General features: G+C 37.0%; 1 protein-coding gene across 1 annotated transcript in view; it reads left to right on the top strand.

Annotated features, from left to right (window-relative positions):
- The first annotated feature begins 4481 nt into the window (after positions 1-4481).
- LOC131157552 (FIP1[V]-like protein) overlaps positions 4482-22863 on the top strand; it is a 30883-nt gene continuing 12501 nt past the window's right edge. Inside the window, exons 1-7 of the mRNA XM_058111793.1 lie at positions 4482-5630; positions 10459-10709; positions 20252-20378; positions 20456-20524; positions 20630-20770; positions 21030-21131; positions 21348-21664. Of these exons, the coding sequence (XP_057967776.1) occupies positions 4650-5630; positions 10459-10709; positions 20252-20378; positions 20456-20524; positions 20630-20770; positions 21030-21131; positions 21348-21664 (1988 nt within the window). The 5' untranslated portion in view covers positions 4482-4649. The remainder of the gene's footprint in view (positions 5631-10458; positions 10710-20251; positions 20379-20455; positions 20525-20629; positions 20771-21029; positions 21132-21347; positions 21665-22863) is intronic.

Here is a 22863-nt window from a genome sequence, read left to right as displayed (position 1 = left end):
GAGGAGAGAGAGAGAGGGTTTGAGCGTCGAAATTCCACTGAAAAAAATGAAATTTAACCTATTTATACACTGACCTTCGCCGACGAGCCACGTCACCTCATCGACGAGGTCAAGAAGGCACTTTGTCGACTAACTCTCACGCCTCATCGATGAAATTCAGAGATGGAAAATAGTCTCTCGGTATTTTCTCGTCGACGAAGCACACCCTTGTCGACGAGCCCAGTATGCAACGTCGTCGACGAAGACCTATTATGCCCCCCCTTTAATTTCCTTTTTCTTCCTTTTTATTATTTAAATACTATTACTCTTCGGGTCATTATACGTTACAAGAAAAATTTTCAAGTTTTTCATTTGACCTATATTTCACAAAAATAAGGATGGTTGAATCAAATTTTATGCACCGGAAGTGCTTCGAGCCTAGAAGTTTTATACTTTGGCATGATTGTCTTGGCCATCGTGGTTTAACTATGATGCAATGAATCATTGAAAATACACATGGACATCCATTAAAGGATCACAAAGTTCTTTTACTTGGTGATTATTTTTGTACTTCTTGTGCTCAAGGAAAACTACTTGTTAGACCTTCTCCATCTAAATTATCTTTAGAGTCTCCATCTTTCCTGCAAAGAATACAAGGAGATATTTATGGTCCAATCCATCCATCTTGTGGAACATTTCGATATTTTATGGTTCTACTTGATGCTTCCACTCGATGGTCACATGTTTTTCTACTTTCAACTCGTAATGTTGTTTTTGCTAAATTTTTTGCTCAAATAATAAAGTTAAGATCAAGTTTTCCTGATCATCCCATTGAGACTGTCCGTTTAGATAATGTAGGTGAATTTTCTTCAAAAGCATTTTATGACTATTGCATGTCAAAAGGAATAAGTGTTGAACATTCTATTGCACATAATCATACACAAAATGGTTTAGTAAAATCCTTCATTAAGCGTTTACAATTTATTGCAAGACCTATGCTTATGCAATCAAAGCTTCCTGCATCTGCTTGAGGTCATGCTATAGTGCATGTTGCGTTTTTGATTAGAATTAGACCAACTGCATATCACAAGTCTTCACCTTCACAGCTTGTGTTTAACCACCAACCTAATATATCTCATCTTAGAATTTTTGGTCGCGCTGTATATGTTTCTATTGCACTTGCACAATGAAGTAAGATAGGACCACAACGTCTGCTTGATATTTATGTTAGTTTTGATTCTCCTTCTATCATTAGATATTTTGAACCACTAACAAGTGATCTTTTTAGAGAAAAATTTCTAGATTGTCAATTTGATGAATTAGTTTTCCCGTCATTAGGAGAAGTAAAAGGTAAAAGATTCAAAACACAAGAAATTTGTTGGAACACACCAACTTTGTCTAATCTTGATACATGCACAAATCAGTGTGAACTTGAAGTTCAAAGAATAATTCATTTGCAGAATGCTGCAAATCAATTGCCGTATGTTTTTACAGACACCAAAAGGGTCACTCAATCACATGTTTTGGCCGCAAATATTCCTACTAGATTGATTGTTCCCGAAGAGCACCCAATGGAAATAGCAGCTAATGAATCTAAAGTGCGTCATAAGCATGGTAGACCAATTGGTGCAAATGATACTGTTCCTCTAAAGAAAAGAGAAATGAATAAAAGTGACACTCCAAAAGAGTTCATTAACACTCAAGAATATGTTAAAAGAAATATAGATCAAAAATCCCTTATTTCCACAGAAGCAACACCAGAAGTGGTTTCGGTACCGAAAAATTATGAGATCTCATTAAAATTTTGAAATATACAGAGAAGAAATGAAGTTGTTGACAATGTGTTTGCATATGCTATTGCTTCAGAAATTATTAATGATGATGAGCCTGAACCTCAAACTGTAGAAGAATGTCGATATCGAAATGATTGGCCAAAATGGAAAGAAGCAATACAGGCCGAGCTAGACTTATTAACCAAACGTAAGGTATCTGGACTCGTAGTCCAAACACGTAAGAATGTCAAATCTGTTGGGTATAAATGAGTTTTTGTACGTAAAAGAAATGAAATGAATGAAATTGTGAGATACAAGGTGCGTCTTGCAGCACAAGGTTTTTCCCAAATGCTTATATAGATTATAATGAGACTTATTCCCCTGTTATGGATGCAGTTACTTTTAGATTTTTGATTAGTTTACCGGTTTCTAAAGGACTCAACATGCGCCTCATGGACGTAGTAACAACTTATTTGTATAACTCATTGGATAATGACATATATATGAAAATCCCCAAAGGATTTAAAATGCCTGAAACATATAATCCAAAACAACGACAAATGTATTCTATTAAATTACAAAGATCCTTGTATGGATTGAAGCAATTTGGACGAATGTGGTACTATTATCTAAGTGAATATTTGTTGAAAATTGGATATGAAAATAATCTTATCTGTCCTTGTGTTTTTATTAAAAAAATAAATTTTGGATTTGCTATAGTCGTAGTTTATGTTGATGACATAAACATGGTAGGAACTCCAGAAGAGATCTCAACGACTGTTGACTACTTAATGAAAGAATTTGAAATGAAGGATCTTGAGAAGACAAAATTTTGTTTTGGTTTTCAAGTTGAACATTTAACAAGTGAAATTCTTATTCATTAATCATTTTATATAGAAAAAATCTTGAAACAATTTTATATGGTATCTTATCCATAAAGCTCCCCGATGGTTGTTCATTCACTTGATGTGAAAAATGATCTTTTTTCGTCCTCGAGAAGCTGATGAAGAAATCCTTAGTCCTGAAGTACCATATTTTAGTGCAATAGGAGCACTCTTGTATCTTAGAAATTGCACTAGACCAGATATAACTTTTGTGGTAAATTTGCTAGCAAGGTTTAATTCTACACTAACTCAGAGACATTGGAATGGAGTAAAACATGTTTTTCGTTATCTCTGCAGCACATCTGATATGAGTCTGTTTTACCCAGAGGGAGTAAAGTCTGTGTTGAAAGGATATGTTGATGCCGGATATCTTTTTGATCCTCATAAAATTTGATCACAAACAAACTATTTTTTTACATGTGGTGATATTGCTATCTCATGACGATATGTAAAGCAAACGATCATTGCTACCTTTTCAAACCATTTAGAAATATTGATAGTTCACGAAGCAAGTCGTGAATGTGTATGGTTAAGAACTATAATCCAATACATTAAAGGGACAAGTAGATTATCACAGGAGAATGACACGCAACAATATTATACGAGGACAATGCAACATATATTGCACAAATCAAAGGTGGATATATAAAAATGATAAAACTAAACATATTTCACCAAAATTCTTTTACACTTATAAACTTCCAAAGAAAGGAGATATTGACATTTGCAAAATTCGTTCAAGTGACTACTCAATAGATCTATTCACAAAAGCATTGTCAACTTTAATTTTCAAAAAACATGTACATAACATTAGAATGCAACAATTTAAGGAAATTTCTTTATTGATTGTATTTTTTAGGGGAAGTATGAATACTGTACTCTTTTTCTTTGTTAAAGTTTTGTCCTGGAGGGTTTTCCATGGCGAAGGTTTTAACGAGACATATTCATAATGTATAGTTATTAAAGGGGAAATGTTGTAAAACATGTATATTTATGTGAATGACTATCTAGATAATAAGTTACAATCTTTGGTATGACTACATAATGGTTCATTATGTGATTAACCTTTGGGATGCCAGTGTATTTACCTATATAAAGATATACTTTACAATAAATTAAGATAATAAAATGATTAACAACATCTAGTTCCTGAAGAATTAGACTGTTGAATTTCTATAATTCCAAATTTTTATCCTCTTTTTATTTCATTTACAACAAAAGAAAAATAAACAAGCAACTATTTAAGCTAAACTTACAATATCAAATACCCATAACCTTTCTCTTTCGTTTGTTTCCATAACTTTTACAAGTTAAAAATGACACAACATCCAAAATGCACCCTATTTTTTTTCGGTTGCAAACTAAGCCTAAAACCATGTAGTCTAATACTAACCATTAATAAATAGAGAAATACTTATAAGGAACGATTCCTCCACATAAGATTTGAAATTTACAAAGTACAAAATAATACGTTAGTACTTGGGTCCATACAAGTGAAATTGAACCCATAAAAATATTTAGAATTCACATAACTAGAGCCCACATCGATCCATATCTCTCACTTGTATGAAGGAATCATTTTCTATAAGTATTTCTTTAATAAATAACCTAATTTTAATTATATTTTAAAAAACAAAAAAAAAAAAAAATCCAGTGCCATCAATATTTACTCCTTATTTTGGACCTTTCAAAAATAAAATATAAATTGAATGAAAATAACCAAAAATACAAAAAACTATGAACAAAATTCATCCCACATGACCACATCCCAAGCTTCCTCATTGCATGATTAGGTAAAAAATTGACTTCAGATTTATGATTTGCACTTAGGAAACCTAACTCAAGAACTCATCTCCACTGTTCTTGGTTTTTGAGGTGAGAGAGAGAGCCTAAAAATTTTTTCACACCATATCTCACAGACCATTTTCCAAAACCCTTAAAACACCTCGCTCTCTCCCTTTCTCGCTCGCTCTCTCTCACACTTGGCCCTGTATTCTTCTCTCTACCCTCTCTGATGGAAGACGACGACGAGTTTGGGGATCTTTACACGGACGTCCTAAGACCTGTCTCATCGTCATCTGCTCCTCAAGAACTTCCCTCGTCATCTGCAGTAGACTCCGCGAGCCGTCCGATCGATCCCAAACTCCACAGCGACGACGAAGAGATCTTGTATGGAGCTCCCAATTCGAATCTTTCCAGCTCGTCCAAGGTCCCCGATCAAACCTTCGATGTGGAGGCAGCGGCGGCGGCGGCGCCGGTGGTGGCTGCTGTGGGCGAGTCTGCCCAGAATTTGGGCGCGGCGGATAAGTTAGAAGAGAGAGAGGTCGGGAAGGATGAGATTTTGCCCGGGGTTTTGGGTAATTGGGCTCTTGATTCGCCTGGGAGATCTGGGTCTAGGGTTTTGGAAAGTGGGGACGTGAAGGTAGATGGGGCTCGTGAGGATCGTGACCAGGGAGATAAGTCTTGTCAAGCTGGAGAGAAAGATGAAGGAGGTGATGGAGGAGGTGGCTTTGTGGACAAAGGTGAAAATTTAGTCGTAGAAGAGGGTGGTACTGGAATCGAGGATGTGGGTTCGGAGCCTGTTATTCCGGGACTTTCGATTGGCGGGGCTTCGGAAGGTGTGGAAAATAGGACAAGTGCACAACTTCTGCCAGGGGAAGATGTTGGTGGCGAGGGGGATGATTGGGACAGTGATAGTGAGGATGATTTGCAGATTGTTTTGAATGATAATACTCATGGGCCCATGGCCATGGACCGGGGTGCAGTTGGTAGTGATGACGAGGATGAAGATGGTGAGCCATTGGTGATTGTTGCCGACGTTGATCCGAATCATCAGACAATAGAGGAGCAAGAGTGGACTGAGGATGCAGCCCAGACGGCTGATGGTGAGAAGAAGGATATGGGTGAGACAGGAAAAGTGAATGGACCGATGGTTGTTGCACCAAAAATTGGGTATAGCAATCATGGGTATCATCCATTTCATTCTCAGTTTAAGGTCAGTGCTATATGTTGCTTGACACTGGAAATTTTTGTATATGGGGATTGTGTTCTCCCCTGGTTTGAATTTGAATTTCAAATGTAAATTTGTTTGTATTAGTTGTACGGTTTGAATATTATTTTTCTGATTAATTATGTGCTCTGAGATTTGGTGGTTTTTAAGCATTTGCTTCATGTATCTTAGCAGGAAGGGTTGAAATAAAAAATAAATATAAAGAGTGGAAATTGCTTTATACAAATGCCATTTTCCTACACTATACAAATAGCTTAAATTAGATCTAACTGTTTTTACAGTCACTTGACGATAATTGCTAATACATGACAATGTTGATAATGTGCTCAATTTGTAAAGTTGGATGCTTCCAGCTGGCTAGAATTGCACTTAGTGGGTTAGATTTCAGTAATATCATGAGCTGCGGGATCTGAATTCTTAATGAGTTATCTTGGTTGCATGTCCTGCAGAAATGAACTTTTTTCTACCAATATGTAATGGAATCCTTTTTCACATCAATTCCTCGAATTTGCTTACCTTGGTTATGTGTTGACGATTCCTCAATTTTGTTTACCTGGTTTTTGGTTGAGGAGTTCATCTTTATGTATCTGGTCTAGAAAATTTTTGCTGTTCCATTTACAGAATGCAATAACTTCATTTGTCTTGGTAATTGAATTTACTATGGTAAAATTAATAGGTATTATAGCCATCATTTATATGCAACACTTAGTGTGCAAATCTCTTGCTGCATATCGGGGTCTTTGAGCTGGGTGGGGGGGGGGGGGTTGGATGATGTATGCAGTCTTACCTTCATATTTGGAGAGGATGTTTTTGTAATTGGAACTGTCACCTTTAGGTTTGGGGTTAACACCCTACTGTTGGGTCAAGGCTTACCCTCTGTTATCGTCATTCATCTGCAAAATATTAATTTCTTAGATTTGATATTGGTTTTAATTAAGGGGCTCACAACCATGTTACTGGTACCTGCCCTGTCTGCCCTTATGAAGTGCCTCTTCAGTGCGGTATTGTTGCTGCAATAGACAAATTCTGAAATTCGCAGATCAACATTAACATTCTTTGTTACATCTTAGGAGTTTCAATTTGGTGTTTCCAAACCTTGGCACTCAAGTAGGAACGTGGGAAGGTTGTTCCATACATGGTTCTGAGCATTTATGGAAATCTCTACATTTGTAGGTTTCAATAGGAATTCGCATATGAGAAGATAGTGATTGCAGAACGAATTCAAAATCTCAAAGAAAATTAGTGAAAAAATTACAATAATGAAGCGCACACGTTAGGATTCTAAAACAAGTAGAATAACTTAGTAAGTGTAGTACAAAGTATCAAATAGCCTTTGGACAGTTTGCAAATTCTGCTTAGGAGGGACCTAAACACGCCGATGGTTTGAAAAGGCCTTTCTTCTTGGATATTCCTTTCTGGTTTTGACTTATGAGTGAATAATCTGGAACTGCTTCTACTAAAAGAAATGCGAGTTCCAGGATTCTTTAGGGATTGATGTACCAAGAGAACATGCGAAGCAATCAAATGGCTTCCCTGCTCCTGTAGCCTACTGTGCAATGGTGGTTGTAGATCCAAGGACTACAAAGTCTGGGCGATTCTATCACACCATAGTTGCCATGTTTCTGATTGCGAGGCTGCTCTATATCAATCCATAGTTTAGATATTTTTTATTTTTTTTTTGAGGTCACTAAGGTTTTGTATGGAAAAAAACCAAAAAGAAAAAGCATTGTTCAAATATTTTCCTTGAATTATCCACAAAGAGTTGGAACTCAAGCTAAATGAAGGTGTACTAAGAAACTTTCAGAGAAGGATCATCCAAAAAAATAAAGGTTTGTGGATGATTTCCACATTGCAAAAAAAAAAGCACCTGTGTCTCTTCTAGGCGAAAATTACTACTTGGCCTGATGATAAATTGATGGAGCGGAAGCAGTTTTATAACTATAGATCTGTTGTATAGAAAAAGGGCACCAGCTTGTGTCTTCCCATTTCTAATGTGAATTTCAAAAAAATTTGAATGTAGAAGAGAAATCTGGTGTAATATTTCCTGGACAGGCTGGACTCCAAAAAAACAAAGTAGGTATGAGGATCTTCTTAGCTTCTGTATGGGTAGGCCATTCCCCTCGATAGATTTTCTGCTTCTTTCCTCCTAATTAGGCTCCAAAACCCCCTGGCAACAGAACAGTGAGGCAGTAAGCAGTTTGTGCTTTCCCCTGCCTTTCTGTACAAGCAGCAGCAGTTTATGACAGCTGCTTCTCCTTTTTTGAGGTTGCCCCTGTAAGGATGGCCTCTCAAGCAGCCTGTGAAGCACAGAAGGCAATCTTTTTGGGAGCCTTAGCTCTCCAATCTCCACCTGAATTTCCAAGGAAAATTAATTGCCCTTCCTCCACCGATTTGATTATAAAAGGTTTTAACTGAGAAAACAGATATTTTACAACTTAATCTTCTTATAGGGTCATTCATGTTCACATTAATCCTTGTTCTGTACCAAACTACAAAATCCCATTGAAAAGCCTCCACCTCTTCTGACTCCACTTCTGAGCTCCCCTTCTAAAGAATTGAATCCATATACCCCATTCTCCCTGATTGAGAGCACATTGGCTATCACTTCACGGCAGTGCTGGATAAATAAACTTTAGGCTGCATCCTCATGCCAAACTTCAAACCAAAACCTAAGAATTTTCTGGTACAAAGCCAATAAATTTGGAGAACCCCCTTTTCCCACTCATAATGCCCTTCTAAACTCATTATTGAATCAGCCCCCAGCTCCTAAACCTTCTTCTCAACAATCATCAACTTCCATGAACCCTCCTCATCTAAAGCAAGACTTTGCAGCAATGCAGCTACTTGCTAAAAAGAGCCCAATTAAACTCCTGTAGATGTCTCGAATCAAGTGCCTTGGTGCGATGGCAAGTGCCTCCACCTCGGTACGGGTGGTCTCGGGTTCAAGACTTGGGAGCGGCCTCTCCAAAATGGGGAAGTCTTGCCGACATCCACCTCTCCCAGATCCCACTCAAAGTGGGAGCCTTGTGCACTGGGTATGGCTTTTTTTTTAAGATGTCTCAAATCAAGTTTTTCAGATCTGATTGGAGAGCACATGGAATTCCCATTGAACAAGTGAAATTAATACTCAAATGAGATTTTCTTTTTTCAAATAAATTTATTGAACAGCAGCATTTAAATTCGAATGTACTTTTTATTTTAAAGAAAATTAGAAGCTACTTTTGATTTTGGAGCAATCATATGGAAATTTTCCACTATGAAAGGATCATTACAACATAGCAATCTAAACTTCGAAAAACAACTAATAGCTCTCGCTCTCATTAAATGATAGCTTTTGTGCAAGTTTCTTTTAGTGCGATATTTCGTGGATAAATGACCAAAGAAATGTAGTAAGAGTTTTATACAATTCCATGACCATGTTTGGGATACTGCAAGACTTGGTTTCAGTGTGCTGCATGGTTGGCAATGAAAAAGGTTGAAACCTAGAAATTCTGATTTTTTATCTGGTATTTTCTGTCTTTTCTAAGGTTATTGAAATTGGAACAAGCAGCCAAATTAATGAGTGTGAAACTTTTTCATTCTTGTCATCATATCATCTACTTTGCTGCCTTTCTTGGCGTAACAGGGAGCACTTCGATTGTGGTTGGCTTTTTCAAATCCATGTCAAGTGTTTTTTTTTTTTTGGGAGAAAGGAGGAGGGGGGGGGGGGGGGGGCCCCGCTCAACTCTTATTTTAAGGGTGTTGAATGGTGTTAAAAATCTTATTAATCACACCCTAAATATTTCTTTTTTTGTGCACGCCCTTTCATTAGCCTTATGTGAACAACATATTCAGCTAGCTTAACTTATGTGTTGCTTAATTGATTGCACTTACAATAGTTAAATTGAATCTAGGCTGCTCTTTCCTCAGTTTTTGATAGTTCTTTGGAGTCATAGTGTCTTACAGAGCTATTTTTTAACTAAATTGGGATATAATTTATTCTTTTTGGTTGTATACTTACAAATGTCTGACCAGTCAATTTGAGGTGCACTCTTCTCCCTGAAATTTTTGAAAGCGTGCTGTTTTGATCTCCATTTTTTGGTATTTCATTCATGCCCACTTAATGTAATTGTGGCGAAGATGATCCCTGTACTCTGCAGCCTTTTAGCTCTTGTTCTCTCTTGCACTTTTCCTGGTACGATTGGACCTTCTCTTTTTTGGTCATGGATAAAGCAGGTTTCAAATAAATATTAGGTCGTTGTGAAGTTTCCAATTTCCATCCCCACTCTCCAGCATTTTATTTTGTTTTGAATTACCTTCCTTTAGGGAATGGACTGCATATTCTTGCAAGTTCCCATGTTCTCAATTGGTTTTATGTGATTTGCGTAGGAGGAAAACAATTATTGTTAATTAAAATGGTTAATAATTTTTTGACTTCATTGGTTTCCCTGGGCATTCGGTCTGTAAATGCACTTTTTTTGTATTATCTTCAGTTTTCCAACTCTATGTATTTTTCCTGCTACATTGTTTCTTCTATTGATATCCTTTAAAGGTGACATAATGCAGAAAGTGCATACTCTTTGAGTTTTCATGCATAAGAACGTAGAACTTTTCTCCTGTTGTTCTTGTGTATGAAAGAACATGTACAATATATACAATATTTTGCTGATTAATAGTTTGATCATTTATTTATTTTTATGTGAAGCTTCAGCTTGGAAACATCCTTGAAATCACAATTTCTGCTCACACCATTTATGGGCGCACTCATTACTTTTGCCACTTATTTTTCTTTATACTTGCATATACCTTACGATCTCATATGTTTGGCATGCAGTATGTCAGACCTGGTGCAGCGCCAATGCCTGGGGCTACGACTGGTGGTCCTGGAGGAGCCTTGGGGCAAGTTCGTCCGCTAGTCAACATGGGCCCCATTGCTGGTCGGGGTAGAGGTGACTGGCGTCCAACAGGAATTAAAACTGCTCCATCCATGCAGAAAAATTATCATTCAAATTTTGCGCCTTGGGGCAATAATATGTTGGGGCGCGGATTTGGCGTTGGCCTGGAGTTCACACTACCATCTCACAAGTAATCTTCAAATGGCTACATATGCTGGGTTCTTCTTTACCAACTGTAATATGAACTCATTAATAGAAGCATTATCTGTTTTTTGCTTTACTCCATGTGCAAAATGCTAAACTGTTATGACACAACTAAAATCTGTCTGCAATTAGATATGTATTTCTATGATGTGACAAATATTACAGAAACCATTGTGTATTTGATCTATCAAATGTAGAAAAGGAAATGGGGTGGGAGATGGATACCTACATCCCACCCACCTCCCCAGCATTGTTAGAGGAAAACCTCCAAATCCTGATTAGGGGGGAAGGGAAACTAAGGGCCCACTTGAGTAAGGTTTTGCATGCATTTTTCTATGTCCAGAAATGCAGAATACAAAGAATACATGAAATTCATGTTTGTTTCTGTTCTTGGAAAACTGTTTTTGGAAATGATCAAAAACACCCCTAAAAAATACAGATTTTAAGGAAATCGTTTAAGATGTTACTGTGTTTTCAGACACACTTTTCCAGATACTGAAACACAGGCACGGAGTATAACTCACCTTTTAATACTAATTATTATTAAAAATGCAAGTTTTTAGGAAATGATTTTAAGGTGTTTCTGTGTTTTCGAATACACTTTTCCATCTACAATGAGAACACGGTATGGGGTGTAACTCATTTTTTAATAATAATAATTATACTAATGGGTATTATTTTTACTTGAAAATTACCACTTGGATCAACCTTGACCAAATGCAGTTCCATTGTTTTCATTTCTAGAAACAATTTCGCAGCTATGATGCACTTTTGAGTATAAAAAATACATGATACAATCCCTTGTCTTCATTTTACAAAAGAACAATACAAAAACTTTTTTTTGGATCCATAACCAAACGGGGCCTAAGAAAACTTGGTATTTTTTGAGAACTTGTGTCTTCAACCAAACCCCCCCCCCCCCCCAACAATAAACTTTACTCAAATTTCCATCCAAATACAATTGTTGGTGTTTCCAGTTGGTAAAACCAACATAATAGTGCTTGAACTTTGTGTTACTTCCATTTGAGGACTTCAAGTTCTATTGATTCGACTTCAAGTCATACAATTTCTTATGGGATCTCATTGTCATCAGAGTGGGAAAGGTGCTTTAATGCATGAGAGGTGAGATGGCCCCTAGAAAATTGATGAGCTGGACCCTTTTTTGGGGCATGCATACTTGTCCAAAAAATTGATGACCTGGACTATATTGCATGTCCAAACTAATATCCATACAAATGTATAGAACCCATCTCAATACTAGATGTGTCAAAATGTACCCACTTCATATAGTCATATGAGCTTCTTCATAGGTGACACTTTCCAAAAGTTAATTCTTGGATCTTGGAGACCATAGGTCCAATACCTTCAATCCCTTCTAACTTGTTTAACTTTTGAAAACAAATTGCAAAAATGTAGGAAGAGCAGTGGAAAGGGAAAAAAGCTGGGTTTTTGTGCCATGATTTTCTCGAACTCCCTTTTATGTAGCCCTTTTTGCCCCTTTCTTTGTCCTTTTCTTAAACCAAATCTTGAAGGTAAATCGGGGCTTCTATTTGTTTTCGTCATTTGCATGGCTACCTGACTCTTCAGCAAAAAATCTCCAGCTTATCAACCTTTTTTTTTAAGTCATGTGGCTTTGTATGCTTATTGTCGGCCTAGATGGCAGTGTGATGTAGTGTGGAGCAGAAATTCAGAGATTGAGAGAGAAAGAGGGAGAATATGGGAGAGAAATAGAAAGAAGAAGAGGAGAAGAGGAGAAGAGGGGAGGAAGAACAGAAAAAGATAGAAGAAAGTGGCTGCTAGACAGAGTGGGAACAGGGGAGGGAGGGAGAGAGAGAGAGAGAGTTAGAGACAGAACAGAGAAGAAGGGAAGAAGAAGGAAAGAAGAAGAAAGGAGGAGGAAGATGATGAGGGCTGCACGAGAGGGGGGGAACAGTATTTGGAAATCTGATTTCAAATGATAATTAACTGTCTAATGCATTAAAAAGAAAGTACTTTACCCCAACATTACAAGCAAAACATATAATTGCAAAATAATCCTGAAGTACTTAAAAAGCACAAAATAACCCAAGATTAACTAAACTTCAAAAACATCTTGATTTAGTAATTTAAAACAAAATTTTGAGTTCAAAGTTTTCAAACAAAATATGATTGCCTAGAATCATCTGCAAGCCATCCTACTCCCCTTGTTAGAGGAAACTCGACCTTGAGTTTTACAATGATGCAACAAGAGCTGAGAGTCTGTGTCCATGAGCCATTCATCTTGTAATTTCACATTGTCCATGTTCAACTGGGATGCAATTGTCAACAGCTAATTATTGTAACTCTCCTCAAGGTTCCCAATCCCCAATAAAGTTGATAGGTGGGGAATTATCACATTTTGGAAGATGATTCAAGGCTTAAGATCTATGTGTCAAACTTTTCACAAGATCCAACAATTGCTTTCTCTAAAAAGCACTTGTATTGAATTGAATTCCCAATTTTAACATTTAATTTTGCTGCCTGCTCCTTGGACTCTTCTACAACGTGAACAATTTGTTCCATTGCATTTGCTTGCCCTTCAAGGATGCAATGTGGCCTAATATCCGCACACAATCACTGGAGGTTTCATTTCCACATTAATAAGCCATAACAATAAATTCAGGCTCACTTGTAATTTCCTCCTTTTTGTGATCGTAGATGTAGTATGAAAAATAATAATTTCTATTCATCCTTGATGGGTTGTTTTGACTAGTCAGATTCACTTGCAATTTCCTCTTTTCTATGATCATATTCCATAACCACTTCTGTTTCATGTTTGATAGGCTGTTTTGAGATTGGAAGCTCATGTTGTCAAAAATAGAAACTCTTTCTTCTCTTGAGATGAAAGGTGATCTCATCATAATACTCATGGAAGAATTCTGATATTAACACACTTTTCATTCTTTTTTATGGATAAAAGAAGACTATTATTAAAAGACTGAGAAGCAGAGTACATGATTTGGAGACAAGGAATCCTCCCCAGAATTTGAGAGTTTTACCTTGTTGCCTTTGGTAGTATTGTATTCTATTCCACCACTCAGCTGCATAGCTCACAAACTTGTAATATGCAAATCTTGTCCTTCTTGTTCCTGGCGTCACATTGTGTTCAAAATAAATATCAAGATGAAAGTATAGAACAGCAAACTGTGAATTCTCTTTATGGAAATCATTTGAAACAAGTAATATCCTTAAGACAAACTGACAAAGCATAGAAGCCCATGTAACATTTCTCAAATTCATCTGGAAAAATATTAAAAATGTTGGTCTCCCTGGTTGTAGATTCTCCAATTTATCAACAATAATCCTGGATGTCTTGCATAAATTCCAAAAAATTCAGAATTAAACCTGACTTTAGGGGCTGACAGGGCCGTGTGGTGGTTGTGGTTTGCTCTGATACCAAGTTGATGTAGGGCAGAAGTAGATTGTGGGTGGATCAAACCTGCTCTGATTCTAAATTGATGTGGGACTGGAACAGAAATTCAGGAATAGAAAGAGAGAGAGAGAGAATTATGGGAGAGAATTAGAAAGAAGAGGAGGTGATGGAGAACCACCAATGGAGGATTTTAGATGTTCATATTGTATCTAGTTTTTTATATTTTAGTTTGGGAAAATCTTTTTATTTTAGATTTTTAGACAATTTAGGTTTATTTTGTGTATTTAAGTACTTTAGGGTTATTTTGTAATTTCTTGTTTAATGGGGCTTTCATGTAAATATGTGTTCTAGTTAGTAGTGGGTATAAGTGCTGAATATGTTAGTTATTGTTTTGATTCACATTGCAGTTTCCCTCTCTCTCTCTCTCTCTCTCTCTCGCTCGTTCTGTTCTTTATCTTCTTCTTCCTTCTCTTTTCTCTTCTGATTCTGCTTCTCACCTCTGTTCTGTTCTTCCCCTTATCTGTTCTTCTTTTTCTGCTCTGCCTCCCTACTGCTGCTGCTGCTTCTCTTCTATCTGTCCTACACCAAATTGGTATCGAAGCCTAATTAGGCTCAGTCTCAGACTTCCCTGTTGCTGTTCTTCCATTAGATTTGTAGGAGCTGAAAGCCACATCCACCACACAATTGCATTCTCTATCAGGCTTCATTGCTGTAATAGCAATTCGGAAGTCACAGGAAAATCCCAGAAAACAGAAGCGTTCATCAGCCTGCAACTTTTTCAGGAAATTACAGTCGTGCCCTGGGTTTTGAAACCCAAATTTCCACCAATCAAACAACAACACCTCCCTTACCACCAAATCAGACACACCCGAAACACCATCCCTCAAATTTCATCTCCGTACGATCACTGGAGGGGCCACACTCCGGCTGGAAACTTTCCAGTCGACTCCCCATAAATCACCTATTTCCTGCAATTTTCTTCCTGCACAGCCACCGTCACTGGTATCCCCACCCTCTGATCTGCTTCCACCCAGAAGCTCACTGTCGGAGAAGCCCTGACGGCGGCTCATGCGCCACATGCGCCGGCCACGCTCGTGGGGAAGCTGCTGGATTTTCCCCCTTTTGCTCAGATTTGCGAGAAATTCCTTCCAGCTTCAAGAATTTGGATTTTACCTGATATTTTGAAGCTTTCTGAGTGAATATTGAAGTAGAAAGCTTGGTTCACATTCCTAAGGTGAAATACAGCCTAATCTTGGACTGCTCCAGCAAATTTCAGAGTTTTGAAGACCTGCCAACATCCAAATTGAAGCCTAGTTGATGTGTTTTGAGATTTTACTGTGACAAATTGGTTCCCTCCGTGAGATTTTGATGTTGATTTGAAGAAACTAATCACGGATTGCTTAGTATATCTTTTTGGAGTAAAATCAGTGTGCTAGCATAGTTCTTGAAGCATCTGTGAGAAGTTGAAGTGAAAAGTTGAAATCTCGAAACTACGAAGTCTGAGCAAGGAGATTTTGGTGACATTGTATGGACTTACACTACTTGGACTCCATAGAAATTGATTTAATGTTGCTTATCTTTTGGTACTTGTTTGAGTTTGCATCGGTCCATATTTACTTTTTGGTTGGAAAAAAAAATGTAAAAAAATGAGTAAATTCCGTATATGTAGTTCCAACATAGTTGGCAATTCTCCACAATTACTGGACCAATTGTGTAGTCTTAGACAACTTTCTTCTAGTGTCACCAATTATTACCTTAAATTTAGAGACCTTATTTATTGGTATGCTCTTAGTAAGGAACCTAGAATGGTAATTTTGTTCAAGAAAAGGGTTGAGGGATGAAATCAAAAGGTTTATGATTATGCGAATTGAAAAATACCCCACTACTTACCACATGGCTTTGGAAGCTGAGAGATTTCTCCAACCACCAACCTATAATGCCACTTCCTATGTTAAAGAATTTCATCATTCCAAATCAATTTCTCCATGGTCACGTAGTATTCCTAGATCCTCACAAAATGTTCAAGAGAAAACTCTAATTGTTGAGGATAAACAATCAAATATCAAAAGTGCCAATGCAAATTCTTGTGTAATTGAGTATCATGACTACATAAATGATTTGCATATTACTGGTGCACAATTTTTTGATTCTTTAGTGGATGTGACTCATGATTCTTCTCAATGGTCAAGGGTAGTCCTAAGCCCACCAAAGATGTCCTCAACTTGTTGAGGATATCAAAAGTGCCTATCCAAATTGTTGTATAATAGAATATCATGACTACATAAATGACATGGATATAACTAGTGCCTTATTTTTTGATTCTTCTGTTGATGTGAGTCACGTATCTTCTCAAAATGAGGTCGTAGACTTGTCTTTAGTGACCCTAAGCATTTGTCGGGGCCTCTAGGCCAAAGATGGACCTTGATTTGTCATCACACTTGGTTGTTGAAACTTGCATTGAACAACTACATGAGTTGCCAACTACTAGGACAGACATGCCTGTCAATGACCTTGCTCTTCAACCTCAATTTTCCATTTCTAACCCAAAGAGCGAGGAACAATTGGCTGCTGTAGAGTTTATTGAAAATTCTTCAATCATATTGTTAAAAATCCTCTTTAGATTATTTCTCCTCAATCCAGTAAACTTGCACTTCCATCCCTTTCATCTTCTCCCTCCACATTTTCCTTAACCAAATCTAGTGAAACGTTGTCCATCATCTTAGAGTACGGACCGAATGCATATTTGCTTTAGCTGCCAATAGATTTGGATATTAAATTGATTTCTTGTTTGGAGGACTTGTTATTTTAGCAGAGGACATTGCAGCCTTCTATGCTACTTGCGGTTGGAAAATCTACTACATATTCTCTAATGGTGATTGACGATGCAATGCAGATCGTGCCTCCTCTTGATTTTCCTGCATGTTTGACTTTGTTCCCTCACATGGAGCTAAAGCTACTAAGCCATTACAAAACTCGAGGTCGAGTTTTCTCTAACAAGGGGAGTTTGATGGAGAACCACCAATGGAGGATTTTAGATGCTCATATTGTATCTAGTTTTTTATATTTTAGTTTGGGAAAGTCTTGTTAGTTTAGAAGTTTAGTCAATTTAGGTTTATTTTGTGTATTTAAGTACTTTAGGGTTATTTTGTAATTTCTTGTTTTATTGAGGCTTTTATGTAAATATGTGTTCTAGTTAGTAGTGGGTATAAGTGCTGGACATGTAAGTTATTGTATGGTTATTGTTTTGAATTAGATTGCAGTCCCCCCTCCCCCTCTCTCTCTCTCTCGCAGGTCCTGCTCTTCGTCATCATCATCATCTTCTTCCTCCTCCTCTCTTCTCCTTCCTTCTCTTTTTTTCTTCTGATTCTGCCTTTCACCTCTGTTCCGTTCTTCTTTTTCTGTTCTGCCTCCCCACTGCTGATGCTGCTTCTCTTCTCTTCTCTTCTTCTTCGTCTTATAATTCTCTCAATTCTATCTGTATATATAAATTCTAATATCCGTCCTACATCAGAAGGAGAGGAAGAAAAAGAAGAAGATAGAAGAAAAGTGGCTGCTGGACAGAAAGCAAGGACTGAACAGAGAACAGAAAGAGAGTGAAGAACAGAGAGAGACCGAAAGAGAATTAGAAATGGAACAGAGAAGAAGGGAAGAAAGGAGGAGGAAGAAGAGGGGGAAGGGGAAGAGGGCTGCACGAGAGGGGGAAAGCAGTTGATCTGATTTCAAGTGATAATAACTGTCCAATGCAATACAGAAAGAATTATACCCTATCATTACAAGTAAAACATATATTTACAAAATAACCCTTAAGTACTTAAAATACACAAAATAACCCTAAAGTAAACTAAACTTCTAAAAAATATAGATTTGCTAATTTAAAAAATAAATCCCTTAGTTCTAAATTTTCAAACAACATATGATCAACTAGATTTATCCATAAGTGATCCTCTGTCACAGTGTCTCCCTGATGTCAGTATGACTTGATTGCAAGTGATCATATGTGTTGAAGTCCTGAATTAAAATTACTAGAACTTTAACTCCTCAAATGCACAGAAGGCCCAAAAGTTCGAGAGCCACTATTTGGTTTTGCTTTCCACAAATGTGGTAGTACCTAGGAAATGCAAAAAGCTGCTAACATGTTGAGGCATGAGGAAGAAGAAACTGATGGCATGAAGATGATTAAAAAAAAAAAAAAGAGAAAAAAAGGAAAAAATTTGATATAAAACATAACAAGATAACAGTATAACACAACAAGAAGAAGAAGATGATGGAGGAGGAGAAGAAGAAGAAGGAGAAGGAGAAGAAGAAGAAGAAGAAGAAAGTAATAAAGTTGAAAAGAGAGCCCTAAAACTATATGAGTGCAACATAAATGAGGAGTGAACAAGCCTTTTCTGATGGGAAGAGGCAAATGATGAAAGTTGGGTGGCAACTTAGATTGTAATGTGGAGTTTGAACAGATAGATTTATATTAATTATTTATTTAACTACAGGGCAGGCCAGGCCACTGCACTTCGATTCCATTGCTCTTTTCCAATTCCACTTCTAGCTAGGACAAACATTGCTTGAACCCACCCTAATAGGGACACATTGGGTAACTGCCTCTATTCATTGCTAATCATTAGTGAAAAACTTGAGGCAGATATTGGGGATCAATAACTTTGAGATCGGGTAAAGAGGATTGAGGTGCTTTTTGTTTTGCAGGACAATCATCATATGTTTTATTTTTTATCATTTTTACTTTTGCACTCAAAAAAATCTCAAAATAAAATATTTTATTGGCAACAGCAGGTGGCTCATTTTAAAAGAAGACAAATTCAATATATGATGACTCTTTTTAAACTCTTTTTTCGTTGCTGGAAATATGTTGTTAGGGAAAATCATGTTATTTGACAAGGTTGCTACCTCATATTTGCTTTTGTTGTTTCAATAGGTAATTTAACTCTTGGCAATATGTGGAGGGCATAATTTCTGAAAATGTTCAAGGGTATTTCCAAGTTGGGAAGGGGAAAAGAGTGAATTTTTTTTTATTTATTTATTTAGTGAAGCTTTGTATTTATGTCAGTGTGTCTTCTTTAGAATTTCCGGGCATTGATCCCAAAACCACGTTGCATAACATATCAGTCAATCTGAACCTGAAGGTTATTTGTTGTTTCATGGGGTCTTCACTTCTGTCCTGGTTCCACGGTATGGAGGATTGAGTGATTCAGTTTGGTTTTAGGTTCTGTGGTGGTATTGGACTCCACCCAACGCTCCGTGATTCTCCTTAAACTCAATCCTTCCAAAGCGCCTGGAAGCCAGCAAACAGGCTCACCAATAATTGCAGTGCACATGGCTTTGACTTAACTCATAAGAGTGCTTAATCAGGCTTCAGTAAATCATCACCAAATCTTGAATTGCTTTTTATATTGTCTCTGATTAAGTTTTAGCCATCTATGCATATGCAAATAAGGATCACTTATCATCATCATCATCATCACCATCACCATCATCTCTGGTTTCTTTAGTTTTCATTAGGACTTTGCTTTTTGTAGCTTCTTCTTTAAGAGAAATTTGCGTGAGAGAGAGAGAGAGAGATGTGTGATCTTGTTTGATGGTTGAGTTATCTTGATTAATTCTGTTTTCCTCAAAGGCAAGTTAGAAGGGTCTGTAATTTGGATGCTAAGGGGGTATTTTCTTGTAAATATTTCTTTAATAATTTAATTTTGGTTCTAGGGATGATCATTTCCTGTTGCATATTCCATGCGGTGAATTTTTAGTCCAGTCTTCATAATGTTTTGAATAAGTTGAGTAATGCTTTAAATTTTAGTGTTTTAGGTTTCTTAATTTAAATTGCAGTAAATATCGTTCTTTTGGCATGGGTGTTGGGCCTACTTAAACACCAACATTTAGCATTTAATGGAGAAGGATCTGATGTAGAAAGGGTTTATGTAGACATTTTCGGATATGCATACCTGTTTTTGTAGTTGAATATTCTTGTTCCATATGTATAATAGTTAAATTTTGTATTTGTTATTTTTTTCTGATGATATGCTTATTGACTATATTTATTATTCATTCTTGTTCCATATGTAAACTAGTTAAATTTTGTATTTATTATTTTTTCTGATGATGTGATTATTGACCATATTTATTATTTTCAGGACCATATTTGATGTTGACATTGATGGTTTTGAGGAAAAACCATGGAAGCTGCCTGCTGTTGATATATCTGATTTTTTTAACTTTGGTTTGAACGAGGACAGCTGGAAAGATTACTCCAAACAGCTAGTAAGTATTACTCGTTTTTTTTTTTTTTTACTAATTAAATGAAAGCTAAGAAGGGAAAAAATAAATAAATTATGCAGGAGCAACTACGCCTGGAGGCTACCATGCAAAGCAAAATTCGAGTTTATGAAAGTGGGCGAACAGAGCAGGTAATGCTGGGCTTTTGCATCATTTTATTTTGGCTCCTTATATCTATATTTGTGTGCTAAGGATCACAGACAATTCTTTATTTTATTTTTGTTTTTGTATTGCAGGATTACGATCCGGATCTGCCCCCAGAACTAGCAGCTGCTGCTGGTATTCATGATGTTACAGCTGAAAATGCAAATTCTGGAAAAACAGATGCTGGACAAGGTGACCTGGCTAAAGGATCTGCACGTGTGCGGCCACCATTAGTATGTATCAGCTGTTGATTTCTTTTTCATTTAAAAAGATTTCTCTTTGGCAAATCAGATTTTTGCTGTACAGAAATTTCAATCTCTCTATGAAGCTCTCTCTTGTCCATTGACCTGTGTTTTGCACATTTTGATTGCTTGATGAATCTATGAAACTAATAGAGAAGGTCATGTATTCTTAGATGTATCAATTATCAAGTTTGTATGCGCTATCAGTGTCCATGTTCAATGTTTTAATTCATTGTAAATTTCTTACCAGCCTACTGGAAGAGCAATACAGGTAGAAGGTGGATATGGCGAACGTCTCCCCTCCATTGATACCCGACCACCACGAATTCGTGATTCTGATGCAATCATTGAGGTTGTTAGTCAAATCCTTTTTTAGTTCACATAGATATGTACCCTTTCCTAGTGCATTTATATGCTTGCAGTGCATATGCAGAATGTTAAACATATTGATGGAATACAAGTAGCAGGAAATTTCAGTTCATTTTCATTTAATTTATAATTTCATTGTTGACAGTTTTGGTTTTAATACTACTTTTATAAATTCACTAAATGTTTCTTGGGTTAACAGATTGTCTTGCAAGACTCTGTAGATGATGATTCTTCCACAGGAAATGGGGTCCTGGAACGACCAGACAATGATAATCAGGGAGAGGATTTCAGAGGTCTTGAAGATGATAATGTGCGGGTGAATACTGAATATTACGATGAATATCCACACACTTACAACAATAAGAAGGGGGAGCTGGCTGGAAGGAGGGCACCTATCGCGAATTCTGTTCGTGACAACATACCTGAAAGGGATGGAATTTCATCCTTACCTCCTGATGCTCCTAGGCAACGTCATCCTGGTTCCAGTGGGGACTTTGGCACCTCTAATGAGGAGAAGTAAGATACAACGTTAGATGGGCACAGTATGCATTTCATTTAAATAAGTACATAAATTTAAAATTTTAAAAATTGTTTTGCTACTCTGATACCTCATTTTACTTTATGCATGGGAGTCAGGGAGTTAGGGTATTCATTTTGATTAAATATAGAATTTCCATATTACTTTGCATTTCTACTTAATTAAATGAAGTTTTTCTAGGTGTGTGCATGCAATTAGGTGCTCATTTTTATAAAACCAAGTAGAGAATGGAATTATATAAGTGGGTGAGTGTATTCTAGACTAGGATTAGTGGAATACTTGGTTGGAGAATTGTGGAAATAAAAACAGGTGTCTCACACGAGCTTTGCAGTGATTTCAAAACTGAAGGGTTTTAGAATGGAGATCTAGAAATGGAAGCTGCAGATCTTTTGGGACTTGAGTGTCAGGAAGGAGAGCCTACTTTGTGAAATCAGTGAGCTAGACAGCAAAAGAGGAGGGGGAAGGACTCTGTTTCCAGGAGAGAGGGGATGGGAAGATTTGTAGTAAAGAAAGATCTGTCCAATGTGATAGGATGGAGGAAATATTTTGGAGGCAAAAATTTAGAGCACCTTATGGTTAAAAGAAGGGGTAAAAATACAAAGTTCGTCCATAGAACAACAACTTCTTTATCTGGAAGGTTGGAAGTGATTGACAGGTTATATGAGGCGGATGAGGTGCCAACTGCCATTTGCTATTTTTATGAAGATCTCGACAGTAACTTAGCCAAAGACCATAGCTTGATGGAATGTTGCTCAAAATGATTGGGACAGGCTCAGCCAGCTGGTTGGAAACACTGTTCAGCAGGGAGGAAGTGGTGGTGGCTCTCAAAGATTGCAATAGGGACAAATCATCAGGACTTTATGGTTTTCCTAGAATCTTTGAGGAGAATTTGGGAGTGGTAAAGGAGGAGCTCATTAATGTTTTTGTTTACTGCCAGTGCCATGGGACAGGGAAGTTTATGAAAGGTCTGACTAGTAGCTTTGTGGCTTTGATTCGGAAAAAGAATGAGCTACTAATATTAATATAAAGGGCTTCTGACCTATTTGCTTGATGAGTAGCATTTATATTTATACACTTTTATTGGAAGTTCTTGCCAAGTGGTTGAATAAAGTGATTGGGGGTGGTTGTGGGTCCTTCCAAATATGCTTTTATAAAGGCAAATTTTGGATGTGGCTTT

The sequence above is a fragment of the Malania oleifera genome, chromosome 6, assembly GCF_029873635.1.
Source record: "Malania oleifera isolate guangnan ecotype guangnan chromosome 6, ASM2987363v1, whole genome shotgun sequence".
Taxonomy (NCBI): Eukaryota; Viridiplantae; Streptophyta; class Magnoliopsida; order Santalales; family Ximeniaceae; genus Malania; species Malania oleifera.
Note: the sequence above shows the minus strand (reverse complement) of the source record. Positions and strands in the feature narration are given on the sequence as shown.